Source organism: Lepisma saccharinum, chromosome 1 (genome assembly GCF_977018435.1).
Source record: "Lepisma saccharinum chromosome 1, izLepSacc3.1, whole genome shotgun sequence".
NCBI classification, from domain to species: domain Eukaryota; kingdom Metazoa; phylum Arthropoda; class Insecta; order Zygentoma; family Lepismatidae; genus Lepisma; species Lepisma saccharinum.
In genome coordinates, this window is record NC_139229.1 from 2,315,242 (window position 1) to 2,336,046 (window position 20,805).

General features: G+C 38.5%; 1 protein-coding gene across 1 annotated transcript in view; it reads left to right on the plus strand.

The window, feature by feature from the left end:
• Positions 1-20,805, plus strand: part of LOC145987207 (uncharacterized) — a 142,265-nt gene that overhangs the window by 9,662 nt on the left and 111,798 nt on the right. Inside the window, exon 2 of the mRNA XM_083121935.1 lies at positions 5,352-5,475. Coding sequence (XP_082978061.1) covers positions 5,352-5,475 — 124 coding nt within the window. The remainder of the gene's footprint in view (positions 1-5,351; positions 5,476-20,805) is intronic.

Here is a 20,805-nt window from a genome sequence, read left to right on the forward strand (position 1 = left end):
TCCCATCCCTATCCCGTCCTATCCGTCTCTAATTTAAGAGAATGAAATAAGTCCAAAGGAATTTTTTATGAACAAGCGGAAAGAACAAGGAAACTGGTCATTTTAGTGAACCAAAAAAAATAGGGGGGTTGGACCCATTGAATTCCCCTTAAATACGCCCATGGTTATACACATTATTTCCTTGTAATAATTATACATAAACTAAGTATAGATATGTACTGTGCAACTAATGTAATCTTCTCAGTGTATTTTCTCTTATCTGCACACACATATTTGATCATAATTTGCGCAACAGAAATGGAACACAAACTGAAATTGCTTTATGGAAAAGAAATTTAAATAGGCTTTATAAATAAAGTGAAGAATATGAAAATTTCTATCTTGCACTACATAGGTTACGGTAAATATCGATAAATATAAGTTTAAAAATTATTTTTGAGTGTCTGGTCAGCAACCAATTTTATAAGCAATATTTTTCGTATGGCCTGAGAACACACACGCAACTGAACCCTTCCATTTACCTTGCACGTGAGCAGCACAGATATTTCATAGTAGAATGATCATTACAAAGCATAGCTTTCCTTTCTCCTATCGCTCCTCCTTCCAGTATTTAAATCGGTACAGATTTGTGAAACAGCTGCACGTGTTCGCTCACCGTGGGCTACCCATCCGGAACTGGATGCTCGAAGCAGACGACAAACGAGCTCTCCCTAAGGAGTGACGTAGTAACATGGCGGCAGCGTGTTTTCAGCGCAACGCTAGCCTCACAACTTTGGAAGTCTCGTTTCTGCCTTAAACTGGATGCAGAGAAACGCGAGAACTTGCAGGGGTCATGTTTCCAGAGTGTAGTTTTTAAAATTGTTGTAAAAAAATTGGGTGGAAATGTCCATTATACTAGTAGGCATTCTCTTATCAATGAGAATATGATCTATCTGATTATGAGTTTTACCATCTGGCGAAGACCAGGTATATTTATGGATATCTTTATGTTTAAAAGAGGTACTTTTCACAATTAAATTCTTTGAGGTTGCAAAAGTAATCAATCTTATACCATTATCATTACTTAATTCATGAAGACTTTCTTTGCCAATTGTGGGTTTAAATGTCTCTTCTTTGCCAATCTGTGCATTAGTCACCTAACAGAATATTCATATCATACTGAGAAAATTTATCAAAGACCTGTTCTAACTCTGTATAAAAATCATCTTTAGTATTATCATCTATATCTTCCGTTGGTGCACGTATGTTTATTAAAACAATTTTACACCATCTACCCTGTAAAACTGCATATGATATCCTATCATTAATAAATTCTACGAAGGTCACTATTTATATTTTGAGCCTAACAATGAATAAACAGGAATTTGGCATTGCAAACTGCTTTATTGTTTTTCGAAGTATTCTCCTTTATGGTCAATACACTTTTGCATTCGTTCGAACCATTTGTCAAAGCAGTGTTTCCAATCTTCTTGAGACACCTCCATAATATGGTTTTTTAACGCATCAACGGCGTCTTCTGCCGACGAAAATTGTTGTCCACGCAATTTATTCTTGACATTCGGGAACAATGTCAAATTGTGTGGGATCCAACGAGAACATACCTTTCTCACAGCTAAATGATCATGTAATATTTTATATATGCTGGTGGAACTAATGCCTATGGTTGCCTCAATCTCACAGTATGTCACATGACAATCTTGCAGTATTAGGTTTTGCACAGCATCAATGTTTTCTTGAACAACAACTGATTTTGGACGACCTTCGCGAATCTCGTCGGTGAGGGAATGGCGGCCACGATTAAATTCGTTATACCAGCGTTTCACAGTGGAAAAGGATGGGGCTTCATCGCCAAATGTGGAAGTAAGTTGATCGATGCACTCTTGTCTTGATAATCCACGTCGAAAATCGTAAAAAATCATCGCACGAAAATGTTCACGAGTTAATTCCATTTTATTGTTGTCGCGCAATCTCCAAGGCAACATAAACAACACAAATAAAGCTATTGACAAAACATTTGAAGTACGTTATGGTCAATAATGCCAGACGATTCCGTGCAAACAACAAATCGCGCCTAACTTCAATCAGTGTTGCCAAGGCTCAAAATATAAAAAGTGACCCTGGTACTGTTTTAAGAGCCGAGATAATTCTATTATTTATGAAAAAGCCTGTTCCAAAATTATGATTTTCAGTACCACCATAGAAAAACCATGCTATGTACGAAAAATCCAAAATAGCAATTTTCTTTGGAGGTATAGAAAGTGGGGGCAAAATGTCGAAATTTTTGTTCGGAAGTGCAACCCTTCCCCCCAGGATGCATTAAAATTTCATTCATTTTGATTCTTTTTCGTAGCCGTTATGAGAGGAAAGTCGTATTTCTCCATGGATTCTGAAAGCAGGTTGGAAATTTTCCACGTACAAAAATCGGGAAGGGCGTTGGAGCCCTGTTGGTGACCACACCATACTTTCAAGAATATGGAAATTACTAACATTATTCGAAACATGACTTCCAGGGATCCCTCCTCAGGGTCAACTATGATATGTGGAGGGAAACGGTTGTCGGCATTACACAGAGAAAGGTTCTAAAGTGAGGCATCGGGAGTCCAAATTTCGAATTTTATTTCACGGGGCGTTACCCCCACACCCCCTATACGCCTTCATGGTGTGGTGCTATGCACAGTGGAGCACTTTACCTTTGCATCTAGGGTTTCAAAATGGCCGATTTTCGATATGTGAAATGTTGCAATTTCGCACCTTTGAACTACACGAGCGCCCCTCTTGCGTGCTTTGGTAATATGGCGCTTGGTGGACGTCATTTAATATGGACAGATCTATTGACTGATACACATTATCTGATTCCACCGCTTTTAGTTTGGCCGCCATTTTGAACTTTTCCCATTTTTATTCAAAAATCCAACTTTCGGAATTTTTGGCGGGAAAACAGTTGAAGAGAGATATAGGGAAATGGCGGTGGGGAATGTTGACCAACATGTCCCCTGCATGTTTAATTTTTTTTGGTTGCTCCAGTGCCCACCGTGAGGCGCTCAGATCGTTATCATATATACTGTACAGGTTGAGGAGATGACGTGACCATGCTGTTTGGGGGCCTCTATTGGAATTTGATGGTGTGTAGAGGCTGCAATGTTGATTTGGGCTCCTACGGTGCTATTTTCTGTGCACGAATGCAAAATTTCCCGTGTTTAATAGTGTAGTTGCAGTTCATGATTTAGTGAAGCTCTGCAAAAAGTTGACAAATTGCATCATTTTTGTTGCATATGGGAGTGACGTCACAGGGTCCGAAATCCGGTAATGGAGTAGCTCAAACCATGCTATGTACGAAAAATCCTAAATAGCCATTTTCTTCGGAGGTATAGAAAGTGGGGGCGAAATGTCGAAATTTTTGTTCGGGGGGTGCAACCCCTCCCCCCCCAGGATGCATTAAAATTTCATTCATTTTGATTTTTTTTCGTAGCCGTTATGAGAGGAAAGTTGGATTTCTCCATGGATTCTGAAAGCAGGTTGGAAATTTTCCACGTGCAAAAATCGGGAAGGGCGTTGGAGCCCTGTTGGCGACCACACCATACTTTCAAGAAAATGGAAATTACGAACATTATTCGAAACATGACTTCCAGGGATCCCTCCTCAGGGTCAACTACAACCTTAGTGACAATGAAGTTCGACCAGTCACAAATATAGGAGTGCGTTGTGAAAGAAGGAGAACACATGCATATGCTGAACATATTTTATTCAAAAGGCTACATGGAACAAAGGAAAACAATGTATGGTGTCCACACAAAATAAAACATTTTCGTCCATCTACATGTGACATTGAAGTTCGACCACTGTTAGAGGGGATCCTGTTTACCATGGTGTGACGCCGCCCCGTCGGCGAATAACTGTGGCAATGCGTCGGGGCATGCTGCAGATGAGTCGTTCCAGGTATTCCACATCGATGCGGTGCCATTCCTCCTGCAGGCAGGCGATAAGAGCAGCCACTGTCGTGGGTCCCCTCTGTTGCACACGTCGCTTAAGAACACGCCACACATTCTCAATGGGCGAGAGGTCGGGACTCGATGGTGGCCATGGCAGAGTTCGCACGTGATGGCGAGTCAACCATTCTCTTGTCAGCCGCGCTGTATGAGGCCTGGCATTGTAGTGTTGAAAGATGAGACGGGGAATATCAGATTAGTACTGAACCTAATAGTGTGATATGATTTTCAATGTTTTGAAATCATTATACAAACATGCACATGGACCAAAAAAATACTGCTTTACCTTTTGATAATCTAGTACCAAATCACTTTACATTAAATTTTGTGTTCAGTAAAATATGTTTGTATTCTGGGCGACCACAGCCCAATAAATTTATTTTTTACAAGTCGATGCCCTGATCCCAGCAATTTCACTCATAAATACATTTCTGATATTTAAAGTTTATATGGAATTTTATATCCACCTTTAATTTATATTAATATATCAACTATGGCATAATCATAAAGAGTAATACATAGTTCAATTATGTATAGACTTGCTGTCAAATATAAAATTAGGTTTAAATTAGTCATCATCATCAACCCCTGGGTGCAACGAATCTTTTGTTGCATGGCGGTAAAAAGACACTGGCACTAAAATTGAAGCAGGAGCAAATAAGATGCCACAAATGGGGGAAGAAATCTAGATTAGACCTACAGTTTGAAATGAGATCCAAAGCACTCTACCTCCACTGAGGTTGACCCTCGGACCCCTTCTTATTACAAGGCAACAGCATTACTTCATTCCACTCCAAAGACCCATTCATGGTTATAAAAGGAACCTTCTATCAAAAAGCCAGCCTTTTTCTAACAACAGTACTTGCAATTTGTTCTCTGCGATTTACAGGATAAATTATATCTTAATGTCTGATGCAGTAGCTAACAGTCTTGTTAAGTATAGAGAACATTCAGCCCTAAGCAACACATGACAGTGGGAGATGTCACATTGAAATTACAAGCGACATGAGCCCCTTCAGTCTATATGCAAGCAACCACCATGCATGCAGAAAGAAGACCAAGACAACACGATGAGTGCCATTGAAGGAGCTTTCAGACTGGTCACAGATGACAAGCAACGCAGTCTCCTTCAGTATGAAGCAAAACATCACCATGCATGCAACAACAGACAAAAGCAGAACGATGCAGTGTAGTCCGAGCCAGGGGCGCCGACTTGTCAAAATTATTGGGGGGGGGGGGGCTCTGATAACTGAAATAAATTAATGAATGACTCACTTCCTCCCTTTTTTAAGTTTTGACCTCAGTGTTTGGAATCTCGTAAAAGTCCATGAATTCCTAAAAAAATATTAAAATTTTCATTTACAGGACCATAAAATGAATTTTGAACGTAGAAGGGGTGTTGGAAGTTCCACCAACCAACCGTCCAGATGCCGGGGCCGATTCTTAAAGAACAGAAGCATTGAGCCAAAAATTGGACTCGATGATCAAGGTATGTGATTGTTGTACAATCTTCTCCACAAATTGACATTTGGGTCATTCCATGTCAGTTCAACCATCCTTCATGTGGGATCGAGCTGCCATGATTGAGGTCTGTTCTTATTGTAAACTTACGCACTTCAAGCGGGCGGACGGGAGATTTCAACCTTGTTTACGATGGTACTGCGCAGGATTCGGTTGTTTAAGATAAACTCACGTTTATCCTCGAATTTTCGAAGAAAGACCAGAAGGTGCACTTCACCACGGCACGGGACTTGATAATTGTTGATCAGAAGATGCTGTGTCGTCTGGTTGGCGAGAATATATCGTGCCAACATTAATGTAACATAATTAAGCCTTGCTTCCATATCAAAAACACTAAGTTGCTGACCAAGGCAGTTTATTAAGATTAAAAAGAACACTTAACGGGCAACATTTCAACCCTGTAGCCCTAAAAAAGATTTTTAGTTTAGTTCTTCGTCTGAGGAAGACCCTGATACAGGGTTGAAACGTTACCCGTTAAGTGTTTTTTTTTATCTTAATAAACTGCCTTGGTCAGCAACTTAGTGTTTTCAACATTAATGAACAAAGCAAACATTACAGTGTGTGCAGCTAATGATTATGCTACCTTCGCACGGTCAAAATACCGCGGCCATTAAACAAGTGTCATTGGGCTGGTTATACTTCATATAAAACCTGTGCAGTGAACATTTTCTCTCAGGTAATTTCATATGCCACATATCTCTCTGACTTTTAGTACAAATGGATCGAACTGGTGTGTTTAATCATACTTACAATTGCGTTTCCTTGTTTTTTGGTAGAAAGGTGCTGATACTTCCGATACGTTTGACGATAAAAATGATAACATTCAAAGTTAAATTCATCTTGATAATTGTACCTTTGTACTTGATTACTTATATTTAGTTCGTTAACACAAACTCTTATTAATTGTTATTCGATCAGCGCTTGTAATGGCTGAGCCTTGTAATTTACAGTTAATCTGTACTGGATGTAAAAATTTCAAGCAGAATCCGAACCACTAATAAATACAAAAACAAATTGATTCTAGGTAGCTGGGTCAAGTAAATAAACACACGTGAACTACAGTTGGCCAAAGGTTTAGGCCCCTTTTAATTTCCTTATCGTCCAGTTCATATGGATCTGATCTACACCGCAAACTTCGCCTTTTCTCCATATCTTTCTTTTTCAACTGTCCAAAGAGCTTGAACATATGAAAGATTACTGCTATTTCCAAATTTCACAATATTGTCATTAATTTTATGCAATGTTACCGACATTTTACACAGTACTAACAAACATACAGTTGGTGCAGGTGTAACGAACGCTACGTGGTGGATATTTCCTTGCAGACGACAAGCAACTTTGCCGCAAACATGGCGGCGGTACGAATCCTGACGTCACACAAAACCCACCTACACCGTCTTGTTCGGTTTATTATTCGCGTGGTGAGTGCATGCAGATTGACTGAAGTGTCGCTTGTCATTTCGGCTTGAAACTTCCGTGTCGCTTGTTGCCTGTCCCTTCGGTATGCACTCTCCATTAAGGAAGATTTAAGATTTTAGATCGAAGCAACAAGCAACAATGCCCCTCCAGTCTATAGGTAAGCATGCACCGCACATAGGCGAGCGACATAACTTTAAAGAGGAAATCGAAAAACTAAAGAACTATTTAAGATCCTATAGGTGTTTATATGTTCATTTGCAGATTTTGGTTTGCGAGGAGTAGCCATTTATCATTTACCACTGCAGAAAATCAACAACAAAGTACTTGCATTGTCTATCGCTATCACCACAGATCAAATAAAAGGACTCGTTGTTCCGAAGCTATCAACTGAGTGGACCTGTTTGTTACCCCTTAGGCGACTTCCTGAAGCAGATTTCATTCTTAGTATGAGGAACATGGCCGTATTTAGAAGGGGGGGGGGTGTTTCTAGGGTTCAAACCCCCCCGAAACTTCTGACATGTTGGATTAATGGAAGTTCAGAAACCAAAATCTGTAACAAATTTTCAATTTTTTTCGAAGCATCACAAAAATACATGGAGACAATGTTGAAACGATCGAGCTAGAATTTTCATACATTTGGAATTCCGAAACTTGAGTGAAACAGGATTTATTCTCGGAATCGTAGCCCACCCGCGACCCCTCCATTATCACTTCTGTTGTCATCTTTCCAGTGTTGCTCCTGCATCACAAGGAATACAGATTGAAGATTCCCTTATGATTGTCCCAAAATTTCATTTCCAGCTTTTAAATTCCCTGTCCGATAAGTCGAAAATCCCCCTTGATAGGCATTCAAACCAAGGATCTCCAGTTTTGTAGTGCATTACGTTCGCGATTGAGGTTACAATCCATGCACCAGGCTAAGTTTTTAAAAAGAATAACTGGTTCCACACTTTTCAAAATTCCAAAAATTTAATTTTAAAGTCAAACAACAAAAGCTTTATGACTAAAAATTTCCATCTAACTTTTAAAGCTTTTCTCTCGAAGGTATCTAAAGTTTAATGACGAAGTATAATAATTGTGCATTTCAGTACACACTGTATGAAACGTAAAAAAAAAAAAAAAAGAAACTTGTGCTGGATATTCACTCATCTGCTGGATTGAGTAAGCCCCCTCAAGGATATAACAATAATATAATAATAATTATTATTAGTATTATTATTATGGAATAAAATTGTTTTATTATTATGAAATTTTAATTATTATTGTACAATTATTGTTATTATTTCTATTATTCAAATTTCTGGCGACGCCCATGGGAACAATTATGAATGAAACCCCCCCCCCCGAAATTTTTTCCTGCCTACGGCCATGATGAGGAACGTTGATATCTGGAAATCTTTGACAAGACAAGAGACCAGGCTTTGGAAAGGATTAACTTTGCTCTTTTAACAAGGAAACGAGAAGATAGGTAGTGTCTGTGCTTTCAGTCAGCCTGCTGATTCCACGAAAATCTTTAATTTTGTCCTGCAAATTCCTCACATCCAAACTTTCCGGGGAGCGCAGAGTTTTTTGTTACAAGAACGAAGATAAACTATTAGTTTCAACTTGAGCACTGTGGAAAGTGGAAATCCGAGGGGGCCATATGAGTTTTGTCAAGAAAAAGTCAGGCTGATGGAGCAAAATTCCAATTTGCCATCTACAGATGCAAAAAATTAACTGGTCACTCAGTTTAGATGTAGATTTGCATAATTCGGAAAAAGGGCGTTTTGCATTGCGAAGCCAGACAAGAAATGTGGAACCTCGTTTACCAAGATACTCGCCGATATCCGTGGCAGAGTGATTAGCACAGCGTGCCACGCCACGACGCGAGGAGCCCCGGGTTTGAATTCCGGCCTGTAGATGGTAGTGTTTTTGTGCGTGTCTCTTCATCAATATCATCACTCATCCTCATATTCGCAATTAGCCAAAAGTGGCAGGAAAGCGCAGAAAAATAAACCAAATCAATGAATCCAATTTGGATAAAGTGGTTATTAATTCGTTGATTGATTTTATTTATTTATTTTACTTCGCTTTTCTGTCACTTTTGGCTAATCGCGAAGATGAGGATGACTGATGATAAGACGAAACTGATGAAGGAACAATCACAAAGAACACCAATGCCCAGGCTGGAATTCGAACCCGGGATCTATGATGCCGAAGCGCACTGTGCTAACCACTCCGCCACAAACCGTAAATAGGGTTTTTTAGAAGGTTTGTAAGAGATTCTCACGTTGTGGGTGGACAATACTGTAACTACACCTATCAAAGAAGTTGCGAGGAAAAATCAATTTTCAATTTGGGGTCTCATTGTGGAAATGTTTACTTGATCTTTGTTTTCCTTATTAAAGAACTGAATCCAATAGGAGGTTTTGATGGAGAAACCAGATATTATTGTTGTGCGCGCCAATTTCTTTAGAGATATTCATGACTGCCCAAACACTGGAAGAGTCGTGTACTATTTAAACGAAACTTACATCAACAAACATCATACGGTGCCAAAACGTGGCAGTGTGACAAAGACGTTGTAAGGCCTCTACCACCAAGTGGAAAAGGAAGGAGTGGCTTCTAATGGCAACCCTCGATGTAGCACAGTTTCGTTTGGCCTTTCGCAAGTAAAATATCGAGAAGAGACGTATGTACGCATTGATGATGTCAGAGGAATGGACAGACGTTTTAACCCAATATCTTCTATTACGAAAAGGAGGGAGAAGGAAATGGGTGAAGAGGAGCTCACTGCATTGCGTACAAAGCAAATATGGCCGTAATAGGTTAAAAGGCCAATATACTTTTTTCTTTAATTAGAAGAACGTAGTGTGTATATATAGCTTTGTTAAGAAATGCTCTTGGTTATCACAGGCATTCTGGTAACATATATTGAAAATAACAAGAAATTAGTGCGGTTGCAAACACTGCTTTTGAAGGCGGAGAACTCATTATGAGGGTTGTCAGTGCCTCCGCGGTCAACTCGAATGCTTTCTCCCCAGAGCTCAAGTTGTGGCGCGATACCTATAAGAAATGATCAAAAACACATAGAAAGTAAGACAGATAATGTTTGTCTCTTATCTGTCCTTCTCTCTCTGTTATCATTCTCTATCTCCCCCCCTCTCTCTGTCTTTTTCAAGAGACTATTAACAATTTCACCCCGAAGTGACAAATTACATGGGCCGCAGTCTATAAGCAAGCATTCATCGTCATCGCACATGCGAGTACAAGTCCAAGACAACATGATACACGGTATTCAGGAAACGGCCTAATCCGAAGACACGCATGCAAAAGCGACACGTGCAGCTTGCTGTGTCCATTCGGTTTGGAAGGTTGCATTTACTACTAATGGTTTATTTTCAAGGAGGCCCGTACCCAAGGGGGGCATGGGGCCATGCCCCATTCTTCGAGCTATGAAATATTTTAATGTGACCTACAAAACATACGAAAATGACGTTGTTGATTTTTCAAATTTTGCAACAATTTCTATTTTGTCCTTGCACAAATTAATGGTTCGTTTCTAGAGAGAGGCAGGCTCCAGAAATATGCAGTCTGCAATATTTGATAAATTTTAGTTTTATAAACGTTGATGCAAGGCTTCCCGATTTCCTGATTTAGTAGGAACAGTCCGTTTCTTTAATCCATGTCCCAACTCTTTTGGTCTCTGCTCGGACACTACGTGCTACAAAGGAAGACTCTTGCATCACCACAGACATTGTACTGGTTATGTAGAACATTCTGTAGAATACTGTGTACATTGTTAAAATTTATTAGAATATTTATGAGTCAAAAATGGTTCCTTGACATTCGACAAATGAATATGACCCCCTTGATCATGGATTTTCTGATTTGTTTTGCAAAAAAAATTGCCTTAGGTACTTTTAACAGATACTATTATTTTTCCAAAACTCAAGACATTAATGATGGTTGCGGTAAATGCGGTTTAAGATTACTTACGTGATGTTTTCACACACGTAAGTAATCAAGACATTAAGTACAATATCATTTACGAGAATCTGTCAATCGGAGTTTATTTTACTGCAGCTTTTCTTGTTTTCTACTTGTAATTGTATTGAACATAAATACATACGGGTGTGACCTTGCAACACTGGATCGTAAGTAGGGGACATCAAGGCGAACAAATTCAATGCTACGAGAGAGACTATGAAAAATGCATTTTTTTACAATATGTATGCAACCAAGGGTGCTCGCAGGAGAGGTCCTGAGATATCTGGAAAAACTTCATATAATTCGAATGGTGAAATTGTAGCGTAAAAACATGGACGAGGGGTGCCGTGATCCGTGAAAGACAGTACATTTAGTGCCTATGCAAATTATCATAGTGGTGGGGATGCTTTATGAGAATTTTCTCAACTTCGGGAAAACATACCCCCGGCCTTGTATGCAACCACATGTAATAGCTTCTTGGTTGCTACTGGCATTTATTTTTAGTGTCGAATAAGACTCTGCAAGCAAAAATATGCCATAGAAACAATATTATGCCAGCAGAAACATTGCCAGGGTAACCGCTCCCTTCAGGTAAATCATTTACAGGGCTCCCACTGACCTGCAAATACTGGAGTATGTGGAGAAGTCAGGAAAACAAGGCTAGTAGTGTAGTGAGAACACAGGAAATTTGTTAGAAGCGCTCAAAACCTGGAAAAGTACGGGAATTAAATTATTTTTGCCAACCAGGATTAGTAACCGAAGACACATTTCGAATTTTCTTCCCTTTGGAGATAACATTTAATGTTAAAAAAAAGAACTTTATCTTATTTTGTTTTTCTTTTATTTTCAGAAATGTTCAATAAACTTGCTTCATTTCATTAACATGTAAAGGGGAAGATGTCGTTCTTCAAGAATTCGTAGCATCCTTTCTTTCTTTCTCTGCCTTTCACAGATAATTTACTTCTTCCTTGCGCAAAGGGAATATATCTATTTGGAGCCATAAATCATTCATCCTATCCCCACACCGCAAAAGTTTTGGTGTTTTGGAACACCCTGGTGTGAAAAGAAATAATAAATTGGTTCCCTACAGCTACGGTGGCATTTTCCAAAAAGAAGAACAGGTGCTGGTTTTCATAGTGACACTTATCACCTAGAATTAATATTTAAAAAATAAATGAAAAAGTAAATAAAATAGTTAAGAAGAATAAAAGAGTAAAAATGAGTATAAAAATCAAAGTACTGACACAAAATTAAAAAAATGAAAATATTTGTTGATAACTAACTAAAAATGGGAGAAATACAAATTTGTGACCTTGCCGATATATGCTGGCGTGAGCTGGAATAATAGCTCAGGGTTGTTTACATTTAGCAGTCTATTATATTTATGTCTTTATGTGGTGCGTTCACCACCGTTGAGGAATGCAGAGAGCTTTCCTTGCATGCTTTATATGGTTCGGGGCAGAATGTTATTCACTTCCCTCCCCTCCCCTCCCCTCTACCCATAGTTTAGTTTGTTTATTTTCTTTTTGTGCGAGCCATAGGCTGTGCGCACTACATAGTTTGATTTTTTCTACAATATTTTGTTACATTTGGTTTTCTTTTAAGCTGTCTCTTACTTTGTCCCCTATATACACATTCTTCCCCTCCCCCAACAGTTCTTCTTCCAGTCTTTCTTTCTTCTTCCTACCCATAGACAAACTACTAACCTCTACATTTGAACAATCACAGGTGTCCGTATTGTACATCAATTGATGGGGGAAACTGTTCTAAAAATAAACACATCACCGTTAGGAGGGGAGTTTGGCGAAGAGTTCTCGAGATGTCCCTTGGCTGACGTCACCCGTCAAGGTTCACAAACGGTTACAAATTTCTCCGAACGCCAGACCACCCTCCTGACACTTCCAAACGTTTGGACAGCACTCGGTGAAACATTTACATTTACATTTCGGGCGTGATTCTTGGAATTTGACCAAAGCTGCAGACCAAACCCACTTCCAGTTTCTTCCTCCACGAAAACCAGCCCAGCGATCTGTTGGCAGGAGGGAAAATGTCAGAAATAAACAATAAAAGCTGAAGATAAAAGGTGGACTTTGATACTGGATTTAATGTTACATAATGTAAGAGCCGCAGTGGTCTAGTTTGTCGTCCCCCGTCGTAAGTGGTGAGTGCAGCATGCTATGATGCCAGGGATCTCGGGTTCGAATCCCGGGATATAGACGTTTGTGATTGTCTGTACTCAATGAACACGTTGAGATTAATTGAGATGAGGTTTGTGTGGAAAAGCTGCCACTTAGGAGCTTTCCTATATGAAAAAAGTCGGTATGGCGTAACTGCCACACACAAGAGACCCGGGTTCAATTCCCGTGGTGGTTGATCTAAGGTCGGAATTTCCCCGGCCTTGTCTCCCCATAAATCGGCTCATGTAGCCTCACATCAATTGGCACCTGGGAGATAAAGGTGGCCGGAGCGTGGTACTGATCACATCATGGACCGAGATCGAGAATATGTGGGACCCTACCCTCAAATCCTCTAACTGTGCCTTCATGGCACGATGCTACATTCACGGGAAACTTTACCTTTTTATAGTGTTTCCAATGGAATTGAAATATTATATTGGCATAAATATTTGTATTTTGTGCCTGAAATGTTTAACTGCATTAGTAATAAGAACTTCCAAAATGATTGATTCAATAGTTAATTGGTCGTCATGTATCCGGACACTTGGGCCGAACTGAGTGAATAATAACCAAATTGATGAGTCAATCAACGGACACTCGGTTCTAGGATCCAGATCCAGGTACCTGGAAATTTACATTGTTGGCCATCCCTAGTACATGTGTATTTATACGCAAACCTTCCAGTTGGCGTAGTGGGATAACGTCATCGCCTTGTAATCAAGGAGGTCGATACCCTGTGGAGGCACACTGTGGTTTGGACCCCACTTTAAACTGTAGGTTGGCTATCCTTTTTGTGCATAAAACGATTTTCCTTTTTAAAAAAACGTGTTATTTATACATACAAAATATGATCCGCATCTACATTAACAATGGAAGAACATGCAATAGTGTATTTAACATTGACGATAATAATGCCACAACCAGAAATGTTACGGCTACGCCACTGCTTTAGAAACTTAATTCACCCTCGCAGTAAGTTGACATATATTTTCGCACCACATCCCAATTTTATATTTTCGTGGGTTCGATTGATTGTGATTGATTGACTTGGTGTTTTAAGTCCACTTTATGCACAGTAAGGCTAATCGGGACTGGACCTACAGTTTAAAGTTGGATCCGAACCACTATGTGCCTCCACCAGGTATCGGACCCTTTCGTGTGTGCGGGACACCCTTCATCAATTCCATTCCACCATTTCCAGTCTACAACTTAAAAGCTACCCAGTTAAGCCTGAATCACACGGAACTGGATATCCAGTAGGAATGCTCTAGTTGACGCTGGACTGGCTACCCATTTGCTATTTTTTGCCTCACACGGTACTTGTTACACCGTACTTGTCGATAGTCTTTCGTTCCCATAATGGCGGTCGCGCGAGATGTAAACAACGTATCACTTCACACTTTTAAAATACGATAACTATTCAACCGAGAGGAATATCGCTTCGTATTAAATAGTTTTAGGTAGAGAAGAATGGCGCTGATAAAATACATACTTTACAACGTTTACTATACACGTATGAAAGAATATTTTAGCTTTTTCAATTGTAAACACCGTGCACTCAGTCACCATAGACGGTACTCGACATGCCTTTCGTGCTGTATGCACTCGGAAACCACAGACAAAAAACGCTACTTTGCAAACTCACAGATTATCTTCACATGGCGAAACTTTGCTCTGATTGGCTGTTCCACAGAATCTAGTCGAAGAATTAGTAGCAATTAGATCATGTCCTATTCCTCCAAACCAGTCAAGCAGTCAGCCAGGCGGCCATGATTGCTTCCTAGAAAGTTAGTTCAGCGCCAACTAGGGCATTCCTACTAGAAATCCAGTTCCGTGTGATAGTGGCTTTAGCTTTCTTTTCATCTTCTAAACCTGTTATATGTTAAATCGAAAGCACCTGCCATGTTCCAACCCTCTTCCTACAAGGTCCTTAGGCGACCACGAGGTTCAGCAGAAGCAGGGCATTTTTATTGGAAAACCTCTTGCGCATGAGTGTAAGAATGAGTAGTAAAATACTCCCCAGCAATGCACACGCACTGCTCCAATGAATACACCATGCTGAATCAATTTAAAAAACAGGCACTGTAGCGGCGAAAGTGAGCCAAGGGAAGCCTAGGATTCTCTCAAGAGTCCAATTTCGGCACAAAATCTTGATTTACGATTTTTCACGTAAATGTATAGCCAATACTTACACACATGTTGCATTCAAATATTGGCAATATTTCAACTTGCTAGTGTTGACATATACGGATATATGTCTCAAAATGGCACTTTTCACTCAACCCATAAAATCGCCAGTCAAAAATTCATCAAATGTTGCACATGACCAATATTGGTCGCAAATGACAGGCTGACATGGAATCAGTCATCAAATGTCTAATTATGACCCTTCAATAATTTCTTACATATTTTTCTTACTCAGAAGTTCATTTCTGGAAAAAATTGAATACAGCTTTCCGTCAGTTATTAATTTATATAATTTTCTGTACGGAGTGAACTGATAATTTCAAGCATTGAAAAATATCTCAATGGATGAGGCTTTATAATGCAGAAAACCCGGTGTAAATATCTCTTACGGTTTTCATGATATACATTTCCAAAGTTTGGATTGTGCGACTTTTGAAACTCTCTGTATTAGATGCTGAGCATCACGGTATTCAAAACATCGCTAAATTATTTGAGAAAGCAGTAAATGGGGGACAAAGGGTAAGAAATTGTTACTGACTCTATGGAATGTTCACAACGTTGATAAAAAAAAAAAAAATGCTAACTTACGCTGAACTGCAATTTGAACTTAGAATCATCAAAATTTCGTACACATTACAGCAAAAGATCACAGTAGCCAGGCTGAAATTTTTAGTCGCCATGGCGACCGGAATTTTTCGAGCCCTGCCCATAAGCTTACGGAAAATGCACAAACTTTTCGCGGTAGTAGAAGATCGCCTTAAAATGAAAATGAAAACAGAATTTCTTAAAATGATAGGATGATAGATCGTGTGTTTATGTATTTATTTTTGATAACACTAAGTTGCTGACCAAGGCAGTTTATTAACATAAAAACACTTAACAGGTAACGTTTCAACCCTGTATCAGGGTCTTCCTCAGACGAAGAACTAAACTAAAATGAAGAAATATACTACACACAGAAAGATTACATACACATAGCAGGGTCACTAGCCACACAACAACAAATCAAGTTGACAGTCCTTATCTAGGAAGATTTCTCCAAAGGAATTAAACATATCACCTCCTGACAGTTGTTTACTAATGGGTCTACTACACTGACAGGTCAAGATTAGCAAGAGTCTAGAACCACCTGCTTACCACTCCCCCACCCCTCCTGCCTTTTTGAATACCTCCTCCTCTGGCTTCTTCTTTTCTCTTCTTTCTTCCTTGTTCATACTTCTTTTTTCTTCATTCCTTTTCTTCATCCTTTCAACTTTCTCTAACACACTCTTCCATTCCTTGTTTATCTTGAGTCCTCCATTCCAATTCATGATGTCTTCTCCTTTTTTTCTATTTCTTTGGCCTCCTTCCATTTTCTCACTAGTTCTCTCTTCTCTTTTCCTATTCGCCTAGCCGAATCCCATTCAACTTCATGTCCTCTTTCTCTAGTGTGTTTGAATATGGCATTCCTGTCTCTCTTCAATCTCACATCATCCATGTGTTGCTTTAACCTGTCTTTAAGTCTCTTCTTCGTTTCCCCTATATATACACTTTCACATCCTCTGCACTTCACCTCATAGATAACCCCTAGTGGGGTTATTCAACCCTGCTATGTGTATGTAATCTTTCTGTGTGTAGTATATTTCATCATTTCAGTTTAGTTCTTCGTCTGAGGAAGACCCTGATACAGGGTTGAAACGTTACCTGTTAAGTGTTTTTATCTTAATAAACTGTCTTGGTCAGCAACTTAGTGTTTTTAATATGGAAACAAGGCTTAATTATATTACAATTATTTTTGATGCAATAATAATAATAATAATCAATATTTTTTCTGGCAGTACGCAATTATATGCCATTTCATTGATTTTGTTCATTTTAATTTGCTTTTGTGCCACTTTTGGATAACTGCAAAGATTAAGATGAGTGACGATATGATGAAAGGGGCACTAACAAGGAACACCCATGCTCAGACCGGCATTTGAACCCAGGACTCTGGCGTCGGAACACGCTGTACTAAACACACTGTCACGGAGGTGGGCACAATGATATGCTGTACTGGCATCTTTTTATATATGGCAGTTAAATGAAAACTCCCTTACGTGGGGGTTCAAACACGCATCTAATCCGTAACATTAACCACTCACATCCAGCTCGTACTTTATGCGGCAGCGGTAACAAATCATATAAATTACTGTGAATGTTTATCTCTCGATGACTATTATTCTTGTTCTTTGTCTTTCAGATGTGCATATTTTAAGACTGTTATTGCTTTTTTTTCTGTTACCTACGGAAATCTTTCTAGCATACATGTAGACACTCCAGGAAAGGAAATATATATGTCCCTCCAAGAACTTCAAGTGGCAATGGCATGTGAAATTGTACGATTTGTTCTTAAGTGATTTCATATTTTAATTTTCGCTTTCAACACCATCATCAACCGAGTATTTACTTTCTGAACACATAGTACGTGTAGCAGACTCAGTACTGCATCGTGTACCATAGTTTGAGAAACCATGTTTTTTTACCCCCTGACAAAGAAAATATATTCTTTATGTACACAATTGGAAGTTCTTGTATTTACTGTAGTTCCTTCCGTTAATTCTACATCTCTCCAAGATTTACATTTATATATATACATAAACAAGAGTTTATAGTAACTGAGCTTGTTGGAGAAGAAGGAGAGTTACAATCCGTTCCCTGTACTCATTGGGTGAAACGAGGCACTAAAAAGTTTACATATTTTGCCAAGTGTGAGCTGCACTGTCTTGGAAACATTATTGTACGTATCTCCCTTATAAATTATTCAAACTTTTTGAAATTTTACAACAATGTTAACCAATTAATTAGGATCCCAGAAAAAAATATTTCAACATATCACACGTATATTGTTTAGCAGACAATTAAATAAATAAGACATTATTATCTGATTTCTTTGAACCGAAAACATGGTTTACTAATATTTCAATTATCATTGAAAGGGTAAGGTGCAACACTAACACAAGTATTTTTAAAATGAACTTATATGATCTGACTTACTCAGAAATAGAAGTGATGGCTTTTTAATTCCTTCTGAAAATATCATAACTTATTTCTGATTTTTTTTAAAAAATGGCTACCGGATTTTATATTTTTCAAATTAACTTAACATCTAAGAATCTAGCTTTAAAATATCATTGAAGAAAATGTATAGAGCATAACATTTTAAATAATGTTTTCATGGATGCGCAGAGGGTGAGGCACAGGTGGCGTGCCTCCTTCCCTGGAAAATGAAGGCAACCAAAAGTTCATATTTCACACACAACTTTTTTTTATCTCCAGTCACAGTCGTTTGTGTTTATTATTAAAAGGGTATTGCAGGGACTTCATATCGACAGAGTGTTTCTTTCAGGGGGCGACATTATTGTGGAGGAATATGCCTCATTTACACCCCTTCCTGCCACCAAAATAAAAGTCCTGCTGATGACCATGAATGTTTTGTTCTTATTAATTATTAGATTGAAACATGCCCTTATAATTTCTTATATTAGTTTATTTACATTTATTAGGAAAAAGGCACATTTTAAAAAGTAGTTGATATTCTAACTTTTAATACATGGAATGAAATTAATGAGGAATATACTTTGCATTATAACTTGTAGATTTAATCGCTTTGGTGACTTTGATGACAAAAATACTTAGTTCCCTTTGCCATCCACATTCATTTCTTTGCATACAAATATTCCAAAAATCTATTCCGTGACAGTTTGCGAATATTATGGGATTTGTATTGTTTGTTGCTGTATGCTCAGATGGTATAATAGGAATAATGTTACTACTACGACATTGGGGAGGCTCGTGTGATTCTTTTTATTTTCTTATGTTTGTAGTCATATATTTGGCTAAATTGCAGAATATTTTAATGTTGCTTATTATGTGAATTCTGCATATTGTTAATGTAATTTGTTCAATTGCACCGATTTTTAAGCCATGCTAGTTGGTAGCTGAGGGGGAAGAACTAGCTCCCTTCCACCCACAATCCCCCCCTCCAATACATACAGATATATATATGGAGGGGAATAAACAACATTGTAAGAGCAGCCTTATATACAATTTCAGTTGTAATTTTAAAAAAACTGTTTCACATAGTCAATATGTTTTGAGCACATTCCAAAGATTTTCATTTTGTGACCTTTTTCAACCCAATTTTTTCTCACCTTTGAAGGTGAAATTCTGGTTCCAGTGGCGTCGATTGGGTTCCAATCGAAGTCTAAATCTATTGATAAGAAAATTGACGTAATTCTTGAGGGGTATTGTCGGTCAAGGGGCCTGGACATAATCACCCACTCTAATATAAGTAATTATAAGGTTATGCTTTCAATCAAATAATCACTAACATTCATGGACATCCGCAGGATTTTTTTGGTGGGGGGGGGGTGTAAATGAGGAATATTCCCCATAATTGTGCCGCCCCTGAAAGAAACACTCAGTCGATATGAAGTTATTACGTCCCGGTGATATCCATTGTGAGAAATAAAATTATATATGTGAAATCCTTAGATCTATCTTAATTTGAAAAATATAAAATCCTGTAGTCATTTTTTTTAAAAATTCAGAAATAAGTTGTCATATTTTGAGAAGGAATGAAAAAGCCGTCAATTTTATTTCTGGGTAAGTTAAATCATATAAGTTCAGTACAAAAATGCTTGTGTTGGTGTTGCACCTTTCACTTTCAATGATAATGGAAATTTTAGTAAACCATGTTTTCAGAAAACAAATATTAGAAAATACTATTTTATTAATTTATTAGTGTACTAAAATATAAGTGTGAAATATTGAAATATTCTTTTCTGGAATCCTTATTGTTTGGTTAACATTGTTGTAAAGTTTAAAAAAGATTGAAAAATTTATAAGAGGGATACAATTATTTCTCCAAGACAGCGAAGCTCATACTTGGGTTGAGTTGAGTTGGTGTTTTAAGTCTAATTTATGCACAGTAAGGCTAATCGTGACTGAACCTATGGTTTAAAGTGGGATCCGAGACACTGTGCCATGTCCCTCTACCGGGTATCGAACCCGGAACCCCTTGATTTCAAGGCGACGACGCTACCACTGCGCCATCGGGGTGGCCCAGCTCATACTTGGAGGCTATGTGAATGGAAGAAAGGATGAATCACTGAAAGTTCGAGGGGCTATAAATATGAAACCAGGCAAGTGAAAAAGAAAGTAGTTTCTCAGTATCATGTAAAAATCAAATGTGTCGATTTTCATCAAAATTTGAGATCACAGGTACAGTCATGTTCAAAAAATCTGTCGCATGGATTTTTTCTAAGTCCAACATCTGACGAAATTATGTTGGTAGCTCTGAAACAAGGAAGTGTTGTGAAATATACGATCCTCCAATCAGAGTGAAGTTCGATTAGGAGGAGCAGGAGGCGTGACTCACGGTCTTGTCCACAGGAAGTTCAACCAATGCAGCATTTCCAAATATGAGATAACGTCCCCATTGGTAAATATTGTTTCAATAATGCGAATCGGCAGAGAGATTGCGCAGAAGGTTACTTTGTCGTTTTAATGCCTTTAATCGTTTC